Genomic DNA, 23,118 nt, shown 5'->3' on the forward strand with positions numbered 1-23,118 from the left:
CACAAGGGAAGAGAGACTTTGCATAACAGGCCAGCTGCTGAAGACTCCCTGGAGTGTATATTCTGTGTATTGTGCAAAGTATGTAATTTTGAACTAACAAATCAGCTAAATAGTATTTCAAGTGCAACATTCACCTGTTTGTATTTCAAGAATGCTCCTGGCAAATTCTGTGTAGTGGCTGTTGTATCCTTTGACAGAGTGCAGTCATGATTGGTCAGTTCGGGAAGAGTGTGCCAGGCTTCTGGCATAGACAAACACAGTCCTGATCTACTTGGAGATGTTTCTGAAACAATGACTCAGCATGGCATCCCAGCACACCATCAATCCAGCTCAAGCAGTGCTTAAGAAGTGTTTTCCTTTACCTAGAATTCCGTTTGCTTTGTGTACTCTCTTGAAAAGAGCAAGAATGATAAGCAGAAATGATCTCTACGAACACTGCAGTGGTTCTGATCTTATGAATGACACAGATCTCTTCCACTTCTTTAACCAGTTCAAAGATCAAGTCAAAACATCCAATGGCAAGGTATATTTCAGCAGAGTGGTTATGTTGCTCCTCATTTCACTGTTTTCCTGTGTTATTTACTTACTTCTGGGGGAATTCTATCAATACGAGGAAGAAACCGGAAATGCCTATTGAAAAGGTTTGTGAAAATACTTACTCAGAAGTTTCCCACTTGTCCCTGGTTCTTTTGCAATGTTCTCGATCACCTCAGTCAAAACTGCTTTTCATTCTCATCACTGGCAATGAAGCCTAGGAGAGCATCTTCACGAAGATCCCTCTTTAGTGCTGTTTTGTTCTTATTCCCAGTCAGTTTTTCTCCCCACAAAATATCATGAGGCAATGTTAATAACTAGATGCCTGTGAGCACTCCATGGCTGGATCCTTCTCATTTGGCATAAACACCTGAGCAGTATCCAAGCCTGTGTGTGTTATATATGAATGCAGAAAGAGAAGATCTAATGCGTTACAAAATGAGACATTCCCCGTCCTGGTTATTCATACACCTGGTACAAGAAAAATTCTTTGAAAGAGCTGGTTTTTGTATACAAACATCTCTGCCATCATTTTAATATATCAGTTTCTATTAAAAAAAACAGGATACGTCCCCATTTGAGGTATATACTTCTTAGGCTTGATTTTTCTCAGCTTGATTGAACTATGACTAAAAACCAAAAAGGAATCATTCCTGCAGCACAAAATATGTCACATTTTTAATGCAACATTTTGTCATACTCAAGCACTTAACACACTACCCAAACCTTGGTTTACACTAGCAAACACAAAACAGGGAAAGACACCGTGATACCTGCCAGCCTAAACCCCAGGATCTCCATGGAACACCAAAGCACCAGCCCAGCTCCCTACAGGGAGCATGTAACCAAACTGAGAGTTGGTGATAGGAGTTCATTAAATTACATTAAGGTATAAAGATTAAATAATGTGTGTTTGACTTTACTCTTGCACATACTTGTAGATAACAAATATACATTAGGAACCCCCATTAGCATATATTGTTACTAGACCCACATATTCTAGGCAAACAACTCCCTTCCATGAGTACAGATGTCCCTCATGTTACGAAAATGCACACATTCACTTGATACAGAATCTTGTACAAAATTATTAGGTTACCAGTACTTAGATGTACTCTAATCTTTTTTCCTGAGAAATATAACAGTGGTCAACTGCATTTACTAGAATTTTTCCTAATAAAATAACGTTGTTCTTTTGTCAGCACTCTTATCTATCTATCTATCTATCTATCTATCTACCTATCTAGTTATCATCTTTTGAGTTTAATTTGCCCCTCATGAATCTGTTATGGGATTTAAACAAGCATCATAAAAGATATATTTGTACAAGCCTACAGGATGAATCCAGACTGTCCTTAAGTGCCTTTCTAGCATCGTGCCTCTACAGCACAAGTGACCTTGCATTTTGTAAGCCCCTTGCAAAAAGGCACTCACAGAGCCTTGCATGTTGCTGAGGCCTAATGCCATGGAGGCTTCCTAAGTGACTGCACATAAGAAGCTGGTAAAAATAAGCTGTGAAATATACAGGAGAATGCATATTCTGGGCAGAGCTGGAATGTCAGACCGTCTTCTGTATCCATAGAGCCATTACAATAAAAGGCCTCAGTCTTCAGGCAGGATTCACTCACTTCCCTTGTTCAGACATTCGAAGTACCAAACAAAGCATTGACACAAAGCGCACTTAGTTAGAATAACATTTTTTTTTTACACAGATGTTTAAACTATAAAAATTTGCACAAAGACATTGAAGTCAGTTATTAAAGTAGAAATACATGTGTTTTAAAATATAAATTCAAAATATCAACGCATTTACTATTGTTTTGAAGTTATCATTAAACTAATGATAATTGCTCTCATTGCTATATTTGTACCCAAAAAGTATGTTCTTAACAAACTGCAAGACTGTCTAATAAAACATGATACCAAATTTAGGACAAAAACATCTGTCATTATGCAATAGTGACCAGCAGTTAAGACAGAAAAGTAATCTAATCCAGTATCTTATATAAAACTGTTGTGGAACTCCAGAGACATTGATCAGCAAGTAAATTTGCACTAGGATAGAGATGACAAATGCAAACATAATGTAAGAACTTAGATAAGAAACTATGAAAAGGAATTGCTTTTATGAGCAACCAGAAGAAAATATGCCCCACAGGACCAGAAGCATTTGTTCTCAAACACAGTGCTTTCTTGTGAGAGGATTTAGATAATCTAGGAATATTAAAGATAAAGAAATCAACTCACCCTGTCTATACTACATTTATAACGTATGGCTAGTGTTAGACATATTTTTGTCCAAACAGAAATGCTAGAGACTACAGACCACATGCTATTTCCTTTTCTACAGTGATTTCCTTCTTCAAGTTAAAGAATATGATACCCCCAGGCATCCTCTAAGCTATTTATGCATGAAATCACAAAAGGTGTACCTGTAGATCAATAAACTTTATTTCAAGGGAAAAAAGTAATATGATTAGTTCAGGAAAATTCATGTCACACAAATCAAACATCAAATACCAACTGACTTCAGTGACAGAAAGAACTGGCTTTCCAAATTAAGAGCTGTTACGCTACACTGTACTTCAGAATCATCGTTACGTTTTAGCCTGTAAGGGTTGCTCACTATCATCACACATTCAAGTTTTTTCTTTTTTTTTTTTTTCCTTATTGATGATGGATGACCAGGTCCTGAATGCCTCAAGTCCAAGGAACATATAATATACATTACCTGTTCTTAGTAGGGTAACCCCGAAATCAGTTATTTGGCAGGTAAGGAAGTAAAAAAAAAGTAATTTTAATTGTTCTTTAGTACCTTTTTAGGCATAGACTGTACTGTCTTCAGCACCCAAGACTAGAGAGCTTAATATAGGACCTTCTACTGATAAAAGAGGGAGTATCGGTGTGAAAGAAACCTAAAATAATGCAATTACTTGGAGTAGGGGGCAGGGGAGATGTTGAGGGTGGTTGCGATGTCAGCCAGTACCAGTTCAATTCCTTGTTAAGTGTATTACATGATATTTTCTTGTATTTTTTTTCTCTGCATGGTTAAACCCTTGTTTAAGGCAAGGCATGCAGAGCCTGGCAACAGATCTTGCAGATAAGGAGAGCTGTTCTGCTCTGGGAAGCGGAGAGGGATCTGAAAGCAGTGGAAGAATACTAGCTCTGCTCTTCAGCAAAATAAAAAGCCTCAGCACATGAGTAATCCTATCTCTGTCATCAAAGTATAATTCAAGTCATTGGCTGAATAATGATGGGATTACTCACACGGGTAAGTTTAAGCACATGCTTTTGCTGAACTAATACATCTGGACAGAAGCCATAATATTCTATGCAGTTCTCTTTGGAGTTTTCTCTGCAAATACTGGAACACCCATCTAATTGAAGGGAGCATAAAGATCCCTTTCTGCTTCCCATGCAACTATCAAACAGAAATTCCCTGAACTTAAACTTACTGAGTTTTGCTTGCTTCAAAGCATGTTAGCACTCATACAGGATATGATTTCGTCCCAATACCAGGACCAAAATGCTACTTGACACTCTGAGGCAGTGCAGTGAACAAAAAAAAATCTTTTATAAGGGGATATGAACCTTTATTCTGGCTTCAGAAGAAACTAATATGACTGTGCAGATACAATTGAAAAATGTGATCAAGCCCTACAGCATATAGAATATTTACCTACAGCAATATAGATATCTTATTTTGGGGTATGTGACAAAGAAATAAACAAGGAGGACTTGTTTTGATGAGATTGTACCGGCTAGCATCAGAGTAAGTGCCTAAGATGACACAAAAGCTGACCTCAAACCAGGCATGACAGGGTTGCTGCAGCTCAGGCAAAAGATGGCTGCCTGAACCCCACAACTCAGAAGCTTCCATGTGCACCCACCTCAAATCAAGGGTGGGGAAGTGAAGAGGATACAGATCCTCAGGCCAGGAAGAGCCCCCCAAGTCTGGAGGCAGACTGAAAAAGGGCAGGTGGGACAGGAAGCCACAAAAGTAGCAGCTAGAATGATGCGTTTCTATCTATCTGGTTTTTGTGGTCCATAGTCATATGGCACAATCACTGCACAGCAAGTAGGTGTTGATGCACACTTGTGGTGTAACAAGAGTAGGACATTTACAGATTCTGATTAATACTACTAGAGGAACTGGTCACTCTTCTGTTGATCAGTGTTCTCTAGTTAACATTTTTTAAATTATATTTTTCTAACTGATCTTGTGTGGTATATGGAAAAAATTAGCTGCGGACAGCAGATTTATGAAAAAAACAGTGAGTAGATACCATGTGTACTAAACATTAATTAATGATTAAGTCTATCTCTTTGCAGAAAGACTGAATAAGACCCATTTGTCACTTATTCTGTTTCACTGAGGACTGAGAAGGTCTTGATGGAGGCATTTGGCAAAGCTGCTGGTGTAGCTCTTGAAAGTTGTGAAGAATCTGATGCTAGATCTGAGCTGAAGTAAGTGAGAAGGGGAGCACAGAAATAATGGTCTGGAATGAATATGACTTTCAAAAGTATCAGACATTTTAGTTTTACCTAAACTAAAAAGAGCTTACTAAGGCAGCAGTAGATCCAGTGAGCAATTTTTTTCTAAACCACTAACGAAAACACATTTGCCATTCAACAGAATGAATAGTATACAAACTGTTTGCACATTTTGCAAACTTAGTAGTATTTTTTTCAGTCAGAAGCTGTTTCACAGAATACTTTCCTTTGTTAGCAATGGCACCTTTTCTATGAGAAAATTTGACAAAAAAAGAATAAAGTAGTTAGACTTTGAAATTACTGCAAGAATGATGCAATGTTAAGGCTTATTTCTTGAATTATAACTATTTAAGTTTACCATGTTTTGAAGTCTCAAGCCTGTAACTGTCAGCTGCAACAGGATGAGAGCAGACAAGGCACTTTGTGCTGGGTTTACAAATCTAACTGCAGAAAATGTGAAGGAAAGAATTGGCATATTTTTTATATATGTGCAACATTAAGAGTAATCACTCCAACTGGTCACAGCAAGTCTGGATAAGACTGACGAGGGATCTAGAAGTCCTACCAAATTTTCTGCAGTACCTCAGTCACATGGAAAAGGTGTTATATATTTGCTCTATTGAAAAGGCAAGCCTAGATACAAATTAAAAGGCACAGATGTTATGGAAGAGTCACATTTCTGGAATAAAAATATCTTCAAAATGATATAATGATTGAAATTTGGAACAGCCGTTTTGCTGTTGCTTTATTTCTCAGTGCCAACTGTTTCTTGACCAAACATCTCTATCTTTTCTAAAGCCGCACCAGTGTGTGCTGGAGGAGTCTTTCCTGAACAGCTTTTCTTCTTTCTTCCCATTTCTGTAGCTTCCACCAAAGTATTAGTCAATGGTTTTCCCAGTGTTTCTGGAAGCATTATTGTTAATATTCCACTCAGAAGGGCCATGATTCCAACAAGTAACTAGAAGAAATAAACAGTAGCTGTAAAGGTAGAAATTATTTTCAAATTATGCATATCTTTGATCTTGCTTGAAGTACATTTAAAATAAAGCACAAGGAACTGAAATGTAAAGCAAAGATCATAAGTCCTAAATGTTGACTGTATAAAAGATCTGACGTTTTTTGGCATAAATGAAAGATAATGCAACAGAATTAATGAAGAACAAGTAAAATGTTTTGTTCTGTAATGATCCATACATCATAAGCAGGAATAATTCTGTTTGAGAAAACAGAATACATATATCTTCATTTAGTATTTTTACTATAAATCAGATATGTATTTTAAAATCGATTCTAGGATTGCACATATTTATTTTTACATGCATGTTCACAGAGCTACAATTTCCCTACCACCTGTAATCTCAATTTGCACTCCAGCTCCTGAACCAATTCACCCTGTATCTCCTGCACAAAGCCAGAATATAGAATATTATAGAATATTCTATATTATGCCTGTTCCTTCTGCACACAGCCAGATCAAAATTCTCAGTATGGATTGTTGGCCTGGAGCCACAAAAGTGCACATCGCTGCTCAGAAGCGCACTGCAGCAGATACTAAATCTGGGTCTCAACAGGAATACTTTGCTAAACTAAAGCCACAGAGATGTGTTAGAGGTATGGGCATCTACTGACACTTGCACTGGGATCACATCTTGGTTTTGTCCACGGTGTTCACATCTCTGTAACAACAGCTTAACTTTGGCATGAGTGGTGCAAGGATCAGGATTACATGGGGTTGATGCAGAAGCACACAGTCTTCAGGAGTATCTTTTCTTTCCCTTCATTTCTGAGCTTTGTTCAGTGAGAACAATTCACACCTTCCTTCTCTGAAGTACAGAACAGCATTAAAATCCTGACATTCTTCCAAAGCCATGTTATAATGACCGAAATCTCTCTTGACAGAAATGCTTCCACAGAATACATCGTGCCTGACCTCAGTGTTTTTCCATTTTATGACTGTGCGCTTAGATACTGTATAATCCTTATCTTGCCCTGTGCTGATTCTCAGGTCTGTCTTTTTTAATACTTTCTTTCCAAGCATGAGAGAGACCATTTGAGACAGAGAGCTTGAGACAAGAACTGTCCAGCTACTCTACATCAGAAAGGTGCTTTAAAATTTGAATTCTCCATGAGCGGTGCTATTTTAATGCAAATACAGTTCGCTGCTTTGCTCCCTCCCTCTGAAAGAAGAGGACAGCTTGTCTCAAACACTCTTTTGAGAAGCAGAATTCACACTGTTGCATACACTTCTCTTTTGCACTTGCATAAAGGCTAGCAAAATAAAAAAATAAGTAAAATATGTTTGAATACTACAAACTATAGTAAAAAAATATAATCCTGCTCTTAGCATAGGAGATTAAAAAAAAAATCCTAGCAGTCAAATGACCAGAGGAAATGGCACTGAGTGACAAATTAAGGGAAATCCTTGCAGGCATGTATATATGTGGCATGGGTGATATTTAAGAATATATTCCAAAATATTAAACTCTGAGTATCAAAACTTTTCTCCACTATCAAAATATGATTTTCTGCCACAGTAAGACAAGATGAATCAACCCATGGCAGCCCATGGCAGCTGTTCCATGTTAACCTCTCTTATGCACATCCTTTAAGCTGTCATAATTTTCTATTTGAGGTTATTGAGGGCTGTTAAGGATACTGAAGCTTATGGATACCCATAAATTTGGAGTTTATCAGAGCACGGTCACTACTGATGCCCAACAGAACAAGGTTAAAGCAACATTTTGTGCTTTGAGTATGTGTGCCTTCCCTGCTCCAGTTAGTCTAATTTTAGACACTTTGCATTCTTCTCATGTTTTCCTTCCTCATGAACCTAAGTTTTATTCCTTTGCAAGCTCTCTCCGTTCTGTAAGCGTACACACCACCTTTTCATTTCAGCTCTCTTAACTCTATTCCATCATGTGTTAAGTTTTCTTTCTTCAATGTCAAAGCTGCTGCACACCGACTAATTCAGTGTTTCCCTTCTCCCTGACTCCACAAAGGTCATGACAGAGTATGAAACAATTAAGTCACAGTATATTAATGAAATGACTTCTCAAATGCTATCTGCCTTTTCAGGGGTGGTAACCACACTTACTGACAAAGTCACTCACAATTAGTCCATGCAAGTCTTTTGCATTCTTATTTTGGTATACTTCTTCATGAGGCATCTGACATAATTTAGCTCTTTGCTTGCTCATAACAAATGTGTACATTTTGCATTTGTGTACTTTACTACATATAAAATTCAGCATCAGAAGTGTTCTTCTGATATAGTCCATGAGTTAACTGCTTATACATTAAAGTGTACTATTGTCCAAAGTATTTAAGTCTGTTTAAACTCCATTGAAGGTAATTTGATGGGAATACCTGCTTAAATTAATTGCTTTTTCAGAGTCTTAATTTGAACTCTGACTTTCTGTTCAGTCAACGTCTAGAAGTATTCCCAACACTTCAGTACAGCCAGCAGCTTCTAACAGCTACCATAGGTAACTTCAAAAAAGACTTACCACCATTTTTCATGTCTTCCTCCCTACATGGAGCTACAATTTTAATTTCACAGTGGTCTAAGACCAGGACTTAATATATTTAGTCTAGAACAAAAGATAATTGAATTAAATATCCCTACAAAATAATACTTTCCTTCTGAGAACAGATGCTTATTCTATTTTGCTATTTATATTTATATCTTCATGTAATGGCTCTGAATCAATCTAAAATGTGATCTTATTTACAAAATTCCTATTTCACTAAAAAAAGGTTAAATTTTGTCCTGAAAATTCACTACTATTAGGATTTGCATTCATTTAACTTTCCTGTCTTCAGTGGAGGATTTATTTTAATTTATAATTTATGGTTTATCTGAGAGAAAAATCAAGTCTGTTAGAGGGCTAGTGTAACATAATTCTTAACAGCTGAGAAACAGAAACAGGTTATACACGGAACAGTTGCTTTACTGTTTTAATAAAGTTTTCTAGAAAGTTGTCACATGCAAAGCATACTTGGCAACTTATTAAAGATTTATAGGCATTCAAATGAGATGCTTGCATTGCTTACAGGTGGCATAACTGTATGGGACAGGCAGACTGTCAAACAAATAGCAGTAGTAACTGCTTGACGATATGTGGTGTATACAATAGATCAAAATGATGTATGTCAGTTTACTTACAAATGTAATCCATTTCATCTCACTTTCATTCCAAAACACTTACATTACCTGAAACTTGGCATGCTATGCTCCAACTCAAGACAAGCCTATTTAATAAACTGACAAATGTTTTATAATAGGAGCTAATAAAGAAAATATATTCACTGTGAACAACTACACAACTCTACAAATACTCTGGATATTTTTATACCCTGAGAGTCGTTCATAGCTAAAATAATTCCTCTGTTTATACTGCTATTTGAACTGTTCTCCAGCATGTTTGAGCATTCCCTATCTGTAGTTTAACTGCAGCACTTCTGCATAGATAAAGCTTATCTCAGGCAGCAAAGGCAGAACTTTGACAAGAGAAAATGCATGTTCTCCCATGACCACTCTGCTGTGCAAATATTTCTTTGCCTTTTCTAGGATGATATCTGGTTGTATTGGGCCATTATTAAGAAAGAAAGCATTCTTTAGGAGTTTGAGGGAATAAGTTAATCTGTGGTCCGCTTCATCCTCTTAGCTTTCATCCAAAACAAATAAAAGTAATTAATTTAAATTACAATAAAAACAAGTTCTCAAGAATTCTCTGAAACCAGTCTCTAGCATTTATAACTGAAGATTTTATAGTTGCAAAACCCAAAGGACACAATGCTATTTTTCCAGGAAAATCCAGGGTTATAAACAAAATTAGAGTTAGTTAAAAAATTAGAATAAGTTAAAGACACATCCTGTTACACTTTGACCTTCTGATATATATAATCTACATATAAAATTGCTGTCCTAGTTATGGTGAATTCTAAAGGGTTTTGAAAAAACTGAAACTATTTTAAGATTGTTAATAGAAACTTCTCTGCTTAAAGCCTTAACATAAACTTTGTAATTCTTTGAAGTTTTGCATATATAGGCAAAAATTATCCTTCAGGAGAAAAAAAGAGATTGAATAGCTGCAGGATTCCTAAGCAGCAAATGCCTCATAACAGAAATGTAATGAAGCAATGTCACTCATCTGTGAAATACATGCAATATTTTGTCAAGAATTGTTCTGAAGCTACAAAATACAGACAAAATGCTCAAAGTCAATGAAGGAATGGTCCTACTACTTTGTTCCTTGGGCAGCTGGTGGTAGAAGACAAAACCTAATGGTAGCATTAGACTCGGATTCACCTACAAGTATGATGTGCTTAATGAATCCAAGGGTTTGTTTCTTGTCAAAGTCACCATGAACCTCATAAACATATAACCTGCTTCTCTTTTTCTATCTCATTAATTGTTTTGTTCAGTTCTTGCAAATGAAAAATGCAAGAAAGGTGCTTTGGGACAGCTGTGAAGACCCAGTATAGCAAGCAAAAGACATGCTTCATATTCTGGAAGGCTGTTCCAAAGATGCAGTCTCCCAAGGAAAGCATGGAAAATATTAAGGAATAACATAAGAAAATAGAGCCACCCATAATGACTTCCAAGAATTACAAGAACTGTGCCTTTGAAAAATGGGTAAGAATAAATCAGGAGCATGGTCAAGAACTGTTAGGCCTGCAGAGTAAAGAAGTATGGACTAAGACACTTCCTAAATGTTACATGGCAGATAAATTATATTTTTATTGATTTTTTTAACATATTTATACTCAGATTCCATTCATAAGTATTTTTATGTCTTTCATCATAAAAACATTTCAGAAGATTTCAGTGATTCAGTTTCCCTTTTGACTTAATTGCATAATTTTAACAATATGAAGCTACTAATCTTTGAGACTTCACATTTAGAATAAGAATGGTTCATTGAATTTTCTCTTCAAAATAAAAGTTCAGCTCTTGGTTCCTGAGAAAACAGGTGACACACGTACCTTTTCAAAATCAGAAACATTCACCATTGAAATAAGTACTTACAAGTGGCATGAAAATCCAAATACTTCTTAGATATACACAGAAAGGAGCAACCACGCTTCCTACACGGCACATCATGCTTCCACTTCCAACAGCAAGTGATCTACACGTAAGACAAAGATTCAGTAAGAATCCTGGCAGATAAGGCAGACAACTAGAAATGCACAGACACTTAAAACATCCGTTGGATGCTCTGTGTCGTCATGCAATTATATTAGGAAGCTATTGCTACAGCAATGTAATTTTACATTGTAGTGAAATTAAGCTGCTTCAATAACTGAGATTAAAAATACAATCACCATTCATCATAAATCACAGGATTAACACCCAGGACTTTTAGGAAAGGCAGAAATAATGTTTAAGAATGTATTGAGTCTTCTAGTTCCTCAGTGAAACCAATCAATGCACAGGGAAATGAAAACTAAATAAAATTTTGTTGTACAGCCAAATACCAGATAACTCTGAAAGAGCAAAGGAACTTATCCCATCCCAGCTTTTTGGAGCACTGCCATTAATGCCAAAGAAAAGGAAATAACAGCAAAATAATGAAAAATATATGACTGGTGAAAGGCCTTACCTTACAATTGTTGGGTACAGTTCAGCTGTGTAGAGATATATAAGGCCAAAGGCGACACCTATTGAAAATTTTCCAGCCATATTTGCTAAGATAATTAATATATTGAAATCCTATTGAAAGAGAGCACAAACAAATAAATCACCAAAAAATAAAATTTCCAAACTTAATTCAAAACCTCCAAAAGTTGTGACCCTTCTTTAAAAAATAAGCAATAGCTATTGCTTAGTTTTTTAAAAAATGTCTGAATAAGTATAACTTTTAACTAGTCCTGGTTCACTGAAGCCCTTGCAACATTTTACGTGTGACTCCAGCAATGAAACTGCGAAACCTGTACTAAGAATACAAAATCTGGCAGTCATATTTTTAAAACAGCCTTTAGTCAACTATATGATTTAAAAAGAGCAGCTGCATCTACAGTCTTTAAAATCAGTTTCTACTATAGCACTTTCAACGGTACGTGACTAACCTGAGGTATGAACATAATTAAAACACAGATCAATGCACTTAAAATAAGGAACGGAATGAGTGTGTTTCTCCTTCCCAGTTTGTCCATCGCAATGCAAGCAATGATATAGCAAGGCAACTCCACAGCACCTGTCAGTATGAAATTATTTCGTTTTAAGTCATGATTACACATACTCATATTATAACTCTAACTTCCTCTTTATGAAGATTAGTTTAATCTAGGAGGCAATAAATAAGTGAAATCCAGAGATGACTAGTGTATTGGGCCACTTTGCAACAGAAATGGCAACAGAAGGTAGAAAATCTGACCTAAAACACAGTAGTGAGGGTTGGACAAGGACAAAGGAAACGGGTTTCACAGCACAGAGCAGCTCCAGTTCTCTTTGGGGTGGAAAATTACAGAACACAGCAAGGCCACCATCCTGCTTTTAGGACACTGGCACTTGTGCCTGAGATCTCTGCTGCTCTTTTGCTTCATTTTTTTTTTTCATATCAACAGCTTAAGTGTGTCCACAAGGAATACTGTTGGTGTTGCACACGCTTCTCAGGATTTGCCAGCTTCGGCCCCTGATCACCCCAATGAAAAAAGCAAGCGAAGTTTCTCTAGGTCTGGTTTTCTCTGAGCCAGCTCCACAAACAGAGAGTGCAGTTCCAGCTTTCTCTCTTCTGCATTAAAAAGAGGGCAGTTGCTTACAGTATCTCACTCTTACTCAGATCATCTGTTCCTAATGTCTCTTTCCAGAGAAAAACTGCTGCAGCTCTAAAGGTACTGATGTTTGGCTAGGACTGTTCACAAACCCTACTTAAATATGATTTGGCCTTAGACAAATTATATCAAGTCTAAGCTAGTTTGGACATGTTTTAAACCAGCTTGCCCATGAAGAATGCTACTATATCCAACATACATCAAGGAAGAAGATAAGATACAGCCCTGAACAAATATCCTGCATTCCTTTATTAAGCACACATAATATTGGGAAACAATCATTTGGGCTTGTGTTGGTAAAAGTAGGTTACAATTTTTAAGTGTTTCTCAGTGTGCTAAAATACTTTTGGAAGAGGTGAATATGATTTACACATTGTACACCACAGTAACAGTGTGCAATATGAGCATCCACTCTTGAATGTGTCAGCCTATCAATACACTATAATATGTGACAACACAAACTGCATTCATGAGAGCCCCAGTCCTTCAGTATGCTTATGTACATGAACAGTCACATTCACTTTACTGAGAGCACTCAGTCGCATAAAGCAAAGCGCATGACTTAATTCTTTGCTGGCTCAGAGCTGCGTGACTGATCTAGAGTCTTCTGAAGCCAAGGGAATCTTTCCACTGGTTTTAACAAACTTTAGATCAGGCCTTGAATGCACTGAGATGCCTTTATAAACAACCTACATACCAGAGAAAGATTACTGTGAGACCAACAAAATTAGAATAGTACAACTAAATTAAAAATATACTTTTGAGAAAACTAAAATTACTCTTGCTTCTGAGAATTATTATGCTATTTTCTACACAGATTGACTCACTATATTATGACTGTAAATGATTAAAGGAAAAACATCTTCCCCCTGTTTTCCTAGCTTGTGCCTATATGTGTGAATTTTCTGTTGCTGGTCTGCTTCCTTTGCTGTTTGTGTGGAAATGCTATAGGTTTGCAGGCAAAGAGGAGACAAGCAGAATATCGGCTTCCCATCACAATGACAGACAGAGAAGAATTTTGTACACTAAATAAACATTAAATTATCTCTTTTTTTTTCCAGAAACAGTGATATTCAGAGTGAATGATACTTCTCGTGTTAGTCAACTTTATGAAGAGTTGTTAAGAAAATGTTTTAACAAGGTTCATAATTGAATGAACAAAGCTAAAAAATTGGCTGTCAAATCTATAAACATTTCTAATGGTTATATTCTAGCTCTGTCATAAACAGAATAAGGTATAAAAACATTTACCTATGAGAAAGAGATTTAAATATTCATTGCCTCCTAGACTGACAGAACTGAGGGAGAAGACGTAGTACCCCAAGCTCCCAGTAAACCAGATGAGCCAGACTGTGATGGTCCTTCTTGCAATGTGCCAGTTACAAAACAGGTCCAAGATGTTGTGCTTCTTTGTTGAGGACGTGTCATTGTCACCCATTCTGCCACTGACAGGATCATCTTGTTGGACTGAGCACAGTTCAGAAACTTTGCAGGGAGAACTTACTTTATTCCATCTTGCCATTATATTAATTACTTTTTGTGCATCTTCATATCTTTCTTCTGACAGGAGCCAAAAAGGTGTTTCTGGGAGCATCCAACAGCACAAGACAAAGGGAAGAGTTGCTATGGAGAGAAATATCTGATAGACCCACCAGGTCCGAACCAAAAATCCCACGAGTGCCACAATCATAATTCCAATAGCAAAAAAAGCATGGACATGCATAGAAGCCCAGGTTCGTGCTTTAATGCCAACAAATTCAGTCACATAAACAAAAGCCACAACCAGATAACCACTTGAAACCTGGGGGAGTGGGAAAGAGAGACAAAAAAAGAAGAGACATTTGTATCTACTCTCCTTGTGCAAGAGCTAACAGCAAAAACAAACAGCTAACAGTGTTCTACATTTGCATACACTTAATTGCCACCACACTGGCATATCCCATACTGACAGATAAAAAGGCAACTTTAAAAACAAATCAGCTGGAGAATAAGTTCACTCAAACCTTTAGACTGCCCAGACACTCTATGTAAAAATGTGAAGTGATTTTGGATGTTTCTCTGTAGTGGGGATTCAAATCAAAATTTGCTGATGTCACTAAGCCCTTCACCTCCAAAAATCAGGTCCCTTAATTGCAAACTGGATGCTTGAAAAAATGAGATCCCCTGAAGTAATTGTCACTTCTGAAAACCTTGATGTTGGCTTTTAAGTAAGCTGTTAATAAACTGCAAATTTACTGAGACTTACTTTCCACAACTTTATAAATTATCTCATAAAATCAAATTTTCACAATGTTGGGAAATAATCTCATTTATATGGTTCTCATATGTTACCAAGAAATATTAATGGAATGCAATTACTAGCATGTTCTATCTTGCAGTATTTCTTCATTGAATATATATAATTGAATATATATATATATTTTTTTTTTTTCTTTAGCAACAATCAGACCCTTGTTATCTCAAAACATTTCACAACACAGCTAGAAAATCTCGACTAGAAAATATTCCAGTATATTGTTTTGATTGATCACTTTTCTGGTTTAAAACATTCCAGTTAATAAACTTTGATTCTGAACCCAGTAAACAAGTTAGGAAAGCTGCACTGATTTCATTGGCATGGGACCAGAGCTTTAGACCTTCATCTCACAAATCAGTCCCAGTGGGCAGTTAAAACCTACAGCATTAGTTGGTCAGAAGTTTTTTGCTTTTCTTAACTACCAAAGCCTTAGCATCATCAGCCAAGGGAGTCAGTAGAGGGACTCCTGTTGATTTCAGCCTTCAAGGCTGAAATGCCCATGCAGTTTTTTTCCTGAGAGGAAATTCTTCTGAACATTCAGAAAAACTTCTGAACTCTAATCAGGCAAAGGGATCGCCAGGTGCAAGGTTCTGTCTTGACTACAAGAAAGCTGGGGAGGAACTTTTTACAAGGGCTTATTACCCCCTAGGATAAGGGGGAATGGCTTTAAATTGGAAGGGGGAAGATTTAGATTAGACATTAGGAAGAAATTCTTCACGATGAGGGTGGTGAGGCACTGGCACAGGTTGCCCAGGGAGGCTGTGGCTGCCCCATCCCTGGAGGTGTTCAAGGCCAGGCTAGACAGGGCCTTGGGCAGCCTGATCTAGTGGGAGGTGTCCCTGCCCATGGCAGGAGGGTTGGAACTGGATGATCTTTAAGGTCCCTTCCAACCCAAACCATTCTATGACTCTATGATATATAATTATTGAATATATATTATATATTGGACATATATCATGTATATATATAAAAAAGTATGTGTGTAGATCTGTATTAACACATATGCTGGAATACCCTTAAGTAAAGTATAAACATCTAGGCATTAAACATGTCTACCTATATATTTAGTATTTCAGATGTAGTCTAAAAAATTAAAGAGATGCATGGAAGAGAAAATGTGCATCTCCCCTCCATCACTCAAAATGGTAGAGATAAAAATCACACTTATTATAGATCTGTTATTTTAAGAAAATTATACTCCAGTTCTAACAATAAGGAGAAAAGCAATGGCAGCTGCAATGCAGAGTCCAGAGTTTGCTGCCCACACTCGGCATTTAATTACCAGTCCAGCAGAGGTTGGGATGGAGGAAGAACCAAACACTGCTTCATACAGATGCTTTCTATTAATTCAAAGAGGAAAAGTGCAGTGGTCCAAGAACATTCAGACTCTCCCTGCTCTGCTGAAATAAGTGCAACAGAGTGGGCTTTAGAACAGTGAATTAGGGGAGGAAATAAGAACAAAAGGGAGGTTTTCCTGAGAAGGGGTAGGAAATGACACAAAAAGAGCCAGGGTGAACATTCTTTCTTACCATAGCAAGGAGAAAGCGCACAATCACAAAACTGTAGTAGTCAAATGTGAAGGCCACTGCGATGCCAAATACAAACTGACCAGCACTTGTGAACCATATAACACGCCGTCTTCCCAGTCTGCAAATCATAGCAATAATAAAATTATGAATAACCACAAACATTTTATTAAAATAGACCTGCAACTCCAGAAAGCTTATCTGGAAGTGAGTCTGAAAATACCACACATAATGCTCTCACTCATCACTGAAACTCTAGATTAGTTTCCTATATTTTCCTCACCACGTGAGAAAGAAAACAATTTTTCTGTAATTCCTACTAATGCAAGAAGAGGAAGCTCCTATGGAAGGAACTTTCATTCCATTATTCTTGGCTGGAAGCAATGTGCAGAAGGAGGCATTACAAATGCCCACCTCCAGTTTCAAGTTTAATTTCTAAATAACTAATCTGCAAATTTCTCTGTATTAATTTTGAAGACATAGGTAAAACTTGCTTTTTTGGATATTTTATATTTAGTATTGCCTAGTTAATAATTTTTAACAGAAGTCAGCTGTATTAACACATGCTATCCCTTGCCAAAGTAACAACAAATCTGGATAGTACTGAAAGGCTCCTGTAACATAACTTTGTCCAGTTACTTTAAGTTGAATTCTCTAAAAAATGACAGTTACATAGCTCCTCTAAATATTCTGATCCCATGACAGCACACATACATGCATGTACAAACACAGAAATCCAATAAACTAGTATACTAACAGGAAAAAAAACCTATGCCAAATACCAGCTGCCCATCAAACACACTGTAATTTCCATTGTGAAAGAAGGGCATTTACTAAAAAGGAACTTTTTATTTGTTTGTCTTCTCATATCTCAGGGAGAAAATATACCAAGCAGAGTCAGTTGTCCCTAAACAAGTTGGCACATACTATCAATAAGAAGCTCATCCGAGGGAAAAAAAAATATAAATTCGCAGTAGACATACAACACTCTCTTGAGGATTCATTGTATTTTGTCTACAAATGTTCTGTAACACAAAACGTGTGGAATAATTTTTCTTCTGTGATAATATTATCTTGGACATTTGTTTCTACTCCACTGTGAACAGTTTTTCACAGATGTGGACATTATATTTAAGCATAGGTCTTGAGGACTTTCAGGGTTGTGGGCTCATTTGTTGTTTTTCCTCCATATTTGGTACTACATTTAATCAACTCTGGGAAGTGATGCTGTAAATAGGAGGTGTAGTCCAAACAACCACATGGCACAGTTCTCTCCAGTGCCCTCTATCTTTCTCCAACCCTGACTTGGAGTCATGCACATTTGGTCTCTGATCCCTGCCAGAAGAGATCCCAGTGAGACCCAGCTGTCAGAGCTCTCCTGTTGGGAACTCTTAATTAGAAATGGGAGGAACCCACAAACTTATTTCCCACCAGCTAGGACATGTCAGAAAATAATAACTTTCAGCTGTAAAATCTATGGTTGTAAATTGCGACTCGGAATGTGTGTATTATCTTAACTGGCTGTCCGTGGCATGAATTAATGGAAATGGGAACAATATGATCATAAACTTATAAATCATATCTGAATATTAATTAATAAAGCTATGAATGATTTAAAGGAACACAGAACAAATATTGGCATTATAGTCTGGTTTTGTATTAAATACAGTTATACAAAGACTTGGATAAGGAGTGAGGATTGATTCCATGTGTTCTAAAAGCCAAATTAAAAAAAAAATTCATCTTTACTTTTACATTCCCACGTTGTAACTGTAACACCATAGAATTGTGCTAATGAAGGAAAACAAGAAAACACTACTCCTGGTCACCTTTTTCAGCTTACTGTACTGTTAACTGTGGCATAATACTTCACCCTCCACCTAACAAAGCTGTTAGCCAACAAGTCCCTTCATAGACAATGATAAATAACACTAATTAGCCTTCAAATCAAAACACTGGTGTATAAACTGCCCAAGACAAAACCAAGATCTCCTTCTATGACAAGGTGACCCTCTTGATGGATGAGGGAAAGGCTGTGGATGTAGTGTACCTGGACTTTGGTAAAGCCTTTGACAGTTTCTTACAGTATTCTGTATGAGAAACTGTCTACCACTGGCCTGGACCAATGCACCCTCTGCTTGGTTAAAAACTGGCTGGATGGCTGGGCCCAAAGAGTTGTGATAAATGGAGTTAAATCCAGTTGGAGGCCAGTCACAAGTGGTGTTCCCGGGGCTCAGTGCTGGGTCCAGTTCTGTTCAATATCTTTATCAATGACCTGGATAAGGGCATCAAGTGTACCCTTAGTAAGTTCGTGTACGACACTAAGCTGAGAGGAAGTGTTGATCTGTTTGAGGGCAAGGAGTCTCTACACAGGGATCTGAACAGGCTGGAGACCAGTGGTATGAAGTTCAACAAGACCAAGTGCTGAGTCCTGCACTTGGGACACAACAACCCTACGCAGTGCTACAGGCTTTGGGAAGAGTGGCTAGAAAGCTTCCTGGCAGAGAAGGACCTGGGGGTATTGGTTGACAGTTGACTGAGTATGAGCCAGCACTGTGCCCAGGTGGCCAAGAAAGCCAATAGTATCTTGGCCTGTGTCAGAAACAGCATCGCCAGCAGGACCAGGGAAGTGATTGTGCCCCGGTACTCAGCATTGGTGAGGCTGCACCTCGAATACTCTGTTCAGTTTTGGGCCCCTCACTACAAGAAAGATATTGAGGTCCTGGAGCATGTCCAGAGAAGGGCAATGAAGCTGGTGAAGGGGCTGGAGAACAAGTATTACGACTTCTTCACCAAAAGGGTTATCAGTCACTAGAACAGGCTTCCCAGGGAGATGGCTGAGTCACCATCCCTGGAGGTATTTAAAAGACAGGTAAATGAAGTGCTTAGGATATAGTTTATTAGTGAACAGGCATGGCTGGAACCAATGATCTCAAAGGTCTTTTCCAACCAACTGATTCTGTGACACTGTTGCTTAGGCGTTTGACTCTTATATGGGTAAAGGGCCATAGCTGGGCATTTTTCTGAGGTAGGAATACATATGTTTTCCTTGAGAGGGAAAACCAAGAGAAGCAGGAGGATACAAACATACATCCTGTATCTCACTGTTGACTCTCAGTGTGCAATCTGAGAAAACATCCATGTCACAGGAGAGCGGGCTTCAAACACAATGAACGAAAACACCGAAATAGGTAGATATGCATGGAGTTACTGCAGTCTGAAGCTACAATTTCTAAAGGATGGCACTTTACCTGTCAGCAATGTCACCAAAAATCACTGCTCCAATCAAGACTCCAAGCATGAATGTAGGCTGGATTAATTTTGCAAGCCATTCTCGGTCACAGACCAGATCCCACTGTGTCACAACAGTGCTCTTCCACTTTGTATCATCATAGAGATATCCATTAGAACAAGAAAATGTGGACTTGTTGCCTTTGTATTCATATGCCAGATCCAAACTTACTTCTCGTTTGGACCTGCTGCATTGGTTAAGTTCCCAAACTTCTCTATTTTCCAGCTGGACTACAATGTAGTTTTCTGGTGATGTCCATAGTGTCCAGATGTCTTCTATGCTTGATTCAGAGGAGTTGTAGAAAAGAACACTACTCACATTTCCAGGGACCCCACATACAAACTTAGGAGTAACAGCCATGAACACAGACGCTAAGTAATGGATACCACATGACATAGCTTGAAAGACAGATGCAAAATAAACACATGCTTGAAATCTGTAAAGGGAAAGAAAATAGTTTACTGAAGAAAAGTTCTCTACACCAAAAAAAAAAATCAACATAATTATTTTGCTACGGTCAGTAAATAGAGACATCATTAAAGTGTCTACTGTCCTCTTATATAGTGCTGCTTTGATATTAGCTAAGCCCTGTAAAAGATCAAAGATGAGAAAAGAGCCACAGCAGAAGTAACCTGTTGTCAGGAAATAAATGCTGTTCTTAGTCATCAGCTTTGCTGTATACAAAGTCAACCACTTAAAAAGAAACGATTCTGCACTTAAGCACTTAGTTTAAAGCAACCTTCCACCTTCCAGTTCTGTGTAGTACATCCCCTCAAAATAAGGCCTTAGATTACCGGAATGCTTAGAAAACCCTAAATGTTGCAGCCTCAGATTCTGAGGATAGAGATATGCACATCAAGTAAAACAAACCAAACAGATTATACCCTTATTTTACCTAATTGTAGCTATATAATTGTATTCCATCTCTCCAAAAGACAAATAGAGAATACGTGTAGACACATGTAGAGGATGATAGAATCTGAACAATGTGAAATGTTTTATACCAAAACATAGCTGTAAACTAGGCTGCGTTTTAGCTTAAGTAGGGTGTGCAGTTATGCATTAAAGATTATATCATAAAGCAAACATGGTAAAAGAATGTTTTATGCATAGCCTGAATTTTGGCATTTTAACAATTTTAAAACATGCTTGAGATGCAAGTAAATCTTAGCATATAAATTACACATGTATTCTGAATTTCAAGAGATTTGCAATGAACTCTAGTATTACTGACTGCAAATTCTAGACAGTTTCTGATACCTAAGCATAAGGAATCTTTTCCTCAATTAAATGTTAAAATTATGCACATAATTAGTACAACACCTGTTCAGAAAAAAACAACATAACTTTGGTTGCTCCCCCACTTTTTATTTCCTGAAGGCAAATCAATTGCATTAATTTGAAGAAGCATTCAGTGAGCTTATATATATATATATATCTTTGTTACGGTATGCACTGGGCCTTTGTAGTATGAAACAAAAAGTAGCTTTTTTTAAGTCAGAGCAATTCCAAACCCCATAACAAACGCGATCTCTAAATCACTCCTCCCCAAAACCTATCTAACCTAGTCTTGAATTCCCATAAAAAAAAGGTTGCAACAGTACCTAGCCTAGAAGTTTTAAATAATCTATTATCACAATTTCTATTATCACCTTCCCAATTAAACAGTTCTCTCATATAACCTAACTCCATTCACCACCCTCGTTCTCCTCTGCCTTTTATCTCACAATTCTTATTCTTTCCTTGGTAAATGTAAACCCAACTGCCTATCCTGTCTTTGCAGTGGAATTACTGCTGTTCAGATGGAGTGCTTTTTATCCCCCTTTCTCTTGACAACAGCTCTATTGACTTTTCCACAGCAGTCTGAGGAGTGGGCTGAATTGCTAAACCCACTGTGGCAGCTCAAAAGCTGACTATACTTCCCTCTTGAATACTCAGCAACAGTCCTCATACAAAGGCTGTCCTGCTCTTTCCCAAAAAACCTTGTGACAGACGTGGTGAAAGAGAAAATGAACATAGTCAGAGTGCTTCTTAAGCCTATCAATCCCCTCTCAACAGCTTCTTGAGGACTAAGTAGATGGCCATAAATCAAAGCAAGGCTAAAGCTCTGGATGATCTTGGATCACAAAAAAAGCAAAGATTCTTCTTAAATGTAACCTTTGTTCCCTTATTAATGCAGACAAATACTGTCAGCAACATTTTTCAGTTCCTCTTGTCTAGTTTCATTTTAAGAGTTCCCATCAAAAGACACAAACTCGTTAGAAAAATAGCAGAGCAAGATCAAATTCAACAACTTGAGCTACTGTTGCATCATGCAGAATGACTGAGATCAGGACTAGAGGACCTCTAGCAAATTAGCAAATGTAATCCCCAGAAGCTATGCAGCTAATTAAAAATGGCATACCTGGAACCAGGATCCCCAGTATTTGCAATCTGAATCATTATGCATGAGGAAATTGCAGTGTCAGATAGCCCAGTTAGTATTTCTCAGAAAGGGGAAGAATTATTAAATAATTTCAAACTCCCATGCATTCGAGTTTCCTAATTAGCTCTCACAAGTACAAGGAATAGGAGGTTCGTAATTTCTCTTCTATCCAGTAAAAGTGAGCAGGAAAAATATTTTTATGTCCTTTCTCGTTGGGGAGGCTTGAAAGAAAACAACAGCTTCTAAGGATATGGACTGAGAAGACGCCATGAGCCAATGAATTATATTATTTTGTAAGCCCAAATCCCAGGAGCATCACCGGGGCTATGATTTTGATCAGATCTAGCTAATCTCTACACTAACTGCTCCTTTGAGAGTTTTATCTTATGTGTCCCTGAAAGCTTCTTGTGATCATACTTAGATAACCATTTAGACAGACTGCACCTCTGTCAAATCTTTCTGTTGGAAATTCTCATTAAATCTAATCTCTATGTCCACTTTTTCAGTGTAAGACTATTAGCAGCTTATAAAACATCTTTGTGCGACCTTGAATAAATCTCCCTTGTCTTTTTTCACTTTGTTGTACAGAATTACCAGTTATCCACCTCTAGTTACTTTCTGAAACTATATAAATTACAGTCCCTTACCCTTTCCCCATTTTCCTTTGTCCTATAAAACAGTTTCCACCTCTATAAAAAGCAATAAAGGATTTCTTGTAAAGAAATTTCTGTCATGCTGTATTTTACCCATCTTTCAAGGGTTTGACTTAGAACTA

At 37.4% G+C, this 23,118-nt stretch overlaps 1 protein-coding gene across 2 annotated transcripts in view; it reads right to left on the bottom strand.

Annotated features, from left to right (window-relative positions):
• Positions 1-1,977: 1,977 nt before the first annotated feature.
• The window catches only part of SLC22A16 (solute carrier family 22 member 16), a 39,741-nt gene continuing 18,600 nt past the window's right edge, over positions 1,978-23,118 (bottom strand). For both annotated transcript variants that reach the window (XM_009564857.2, XM_054063692.1), the window contains exons 2-8: positions 19,878-20,354; positions 16,630-16,747; positions 14,056-14,605; positions 12,100-12,227; positions 11,634-11,743; positions 11,060-11,159; positions 1,978-5,986 (exon numbers count right to left, since the gene is read on the bottom strand). In XM_009564857.2, coding sequence (XP_009563152.2) covers positions 5,774-5,986; positions 11,060-11,159; positions 11,634-11,743; positions 12,100-12,227; positions 14,056-14,605; positions 16,630-16,747; positions 19,878-20,354 — 1,696 coding nt within the window. In that variant the 3' untranslated portion in view covers positions 1,978-5,773. The remainder of the gene's footprint in view (positions 5,987-11,059; positions 11,160-11,633; positions 11,744-12,099; positions 12,228-14,055; positions 14,606-16,629; positions 16,748-19,877; positions 20,355-23,118) is intronic.

This window comes from Cuculus canorus, chromosome 3 (assembly GCF_017976375.1).
Source record: "Cuculus canorus isolate bCucCan1 chromosome 3, bCucCan1.pri, whole genome shotgun sequence".
In the NCBI taxonomy this organism is placed as follows: domain Eukaryota; kingdom Metazoa; phylum Chordata; class Aves; order Cuculiformes; family Cuculidae; genus Cuculus; species Cuculus canorus.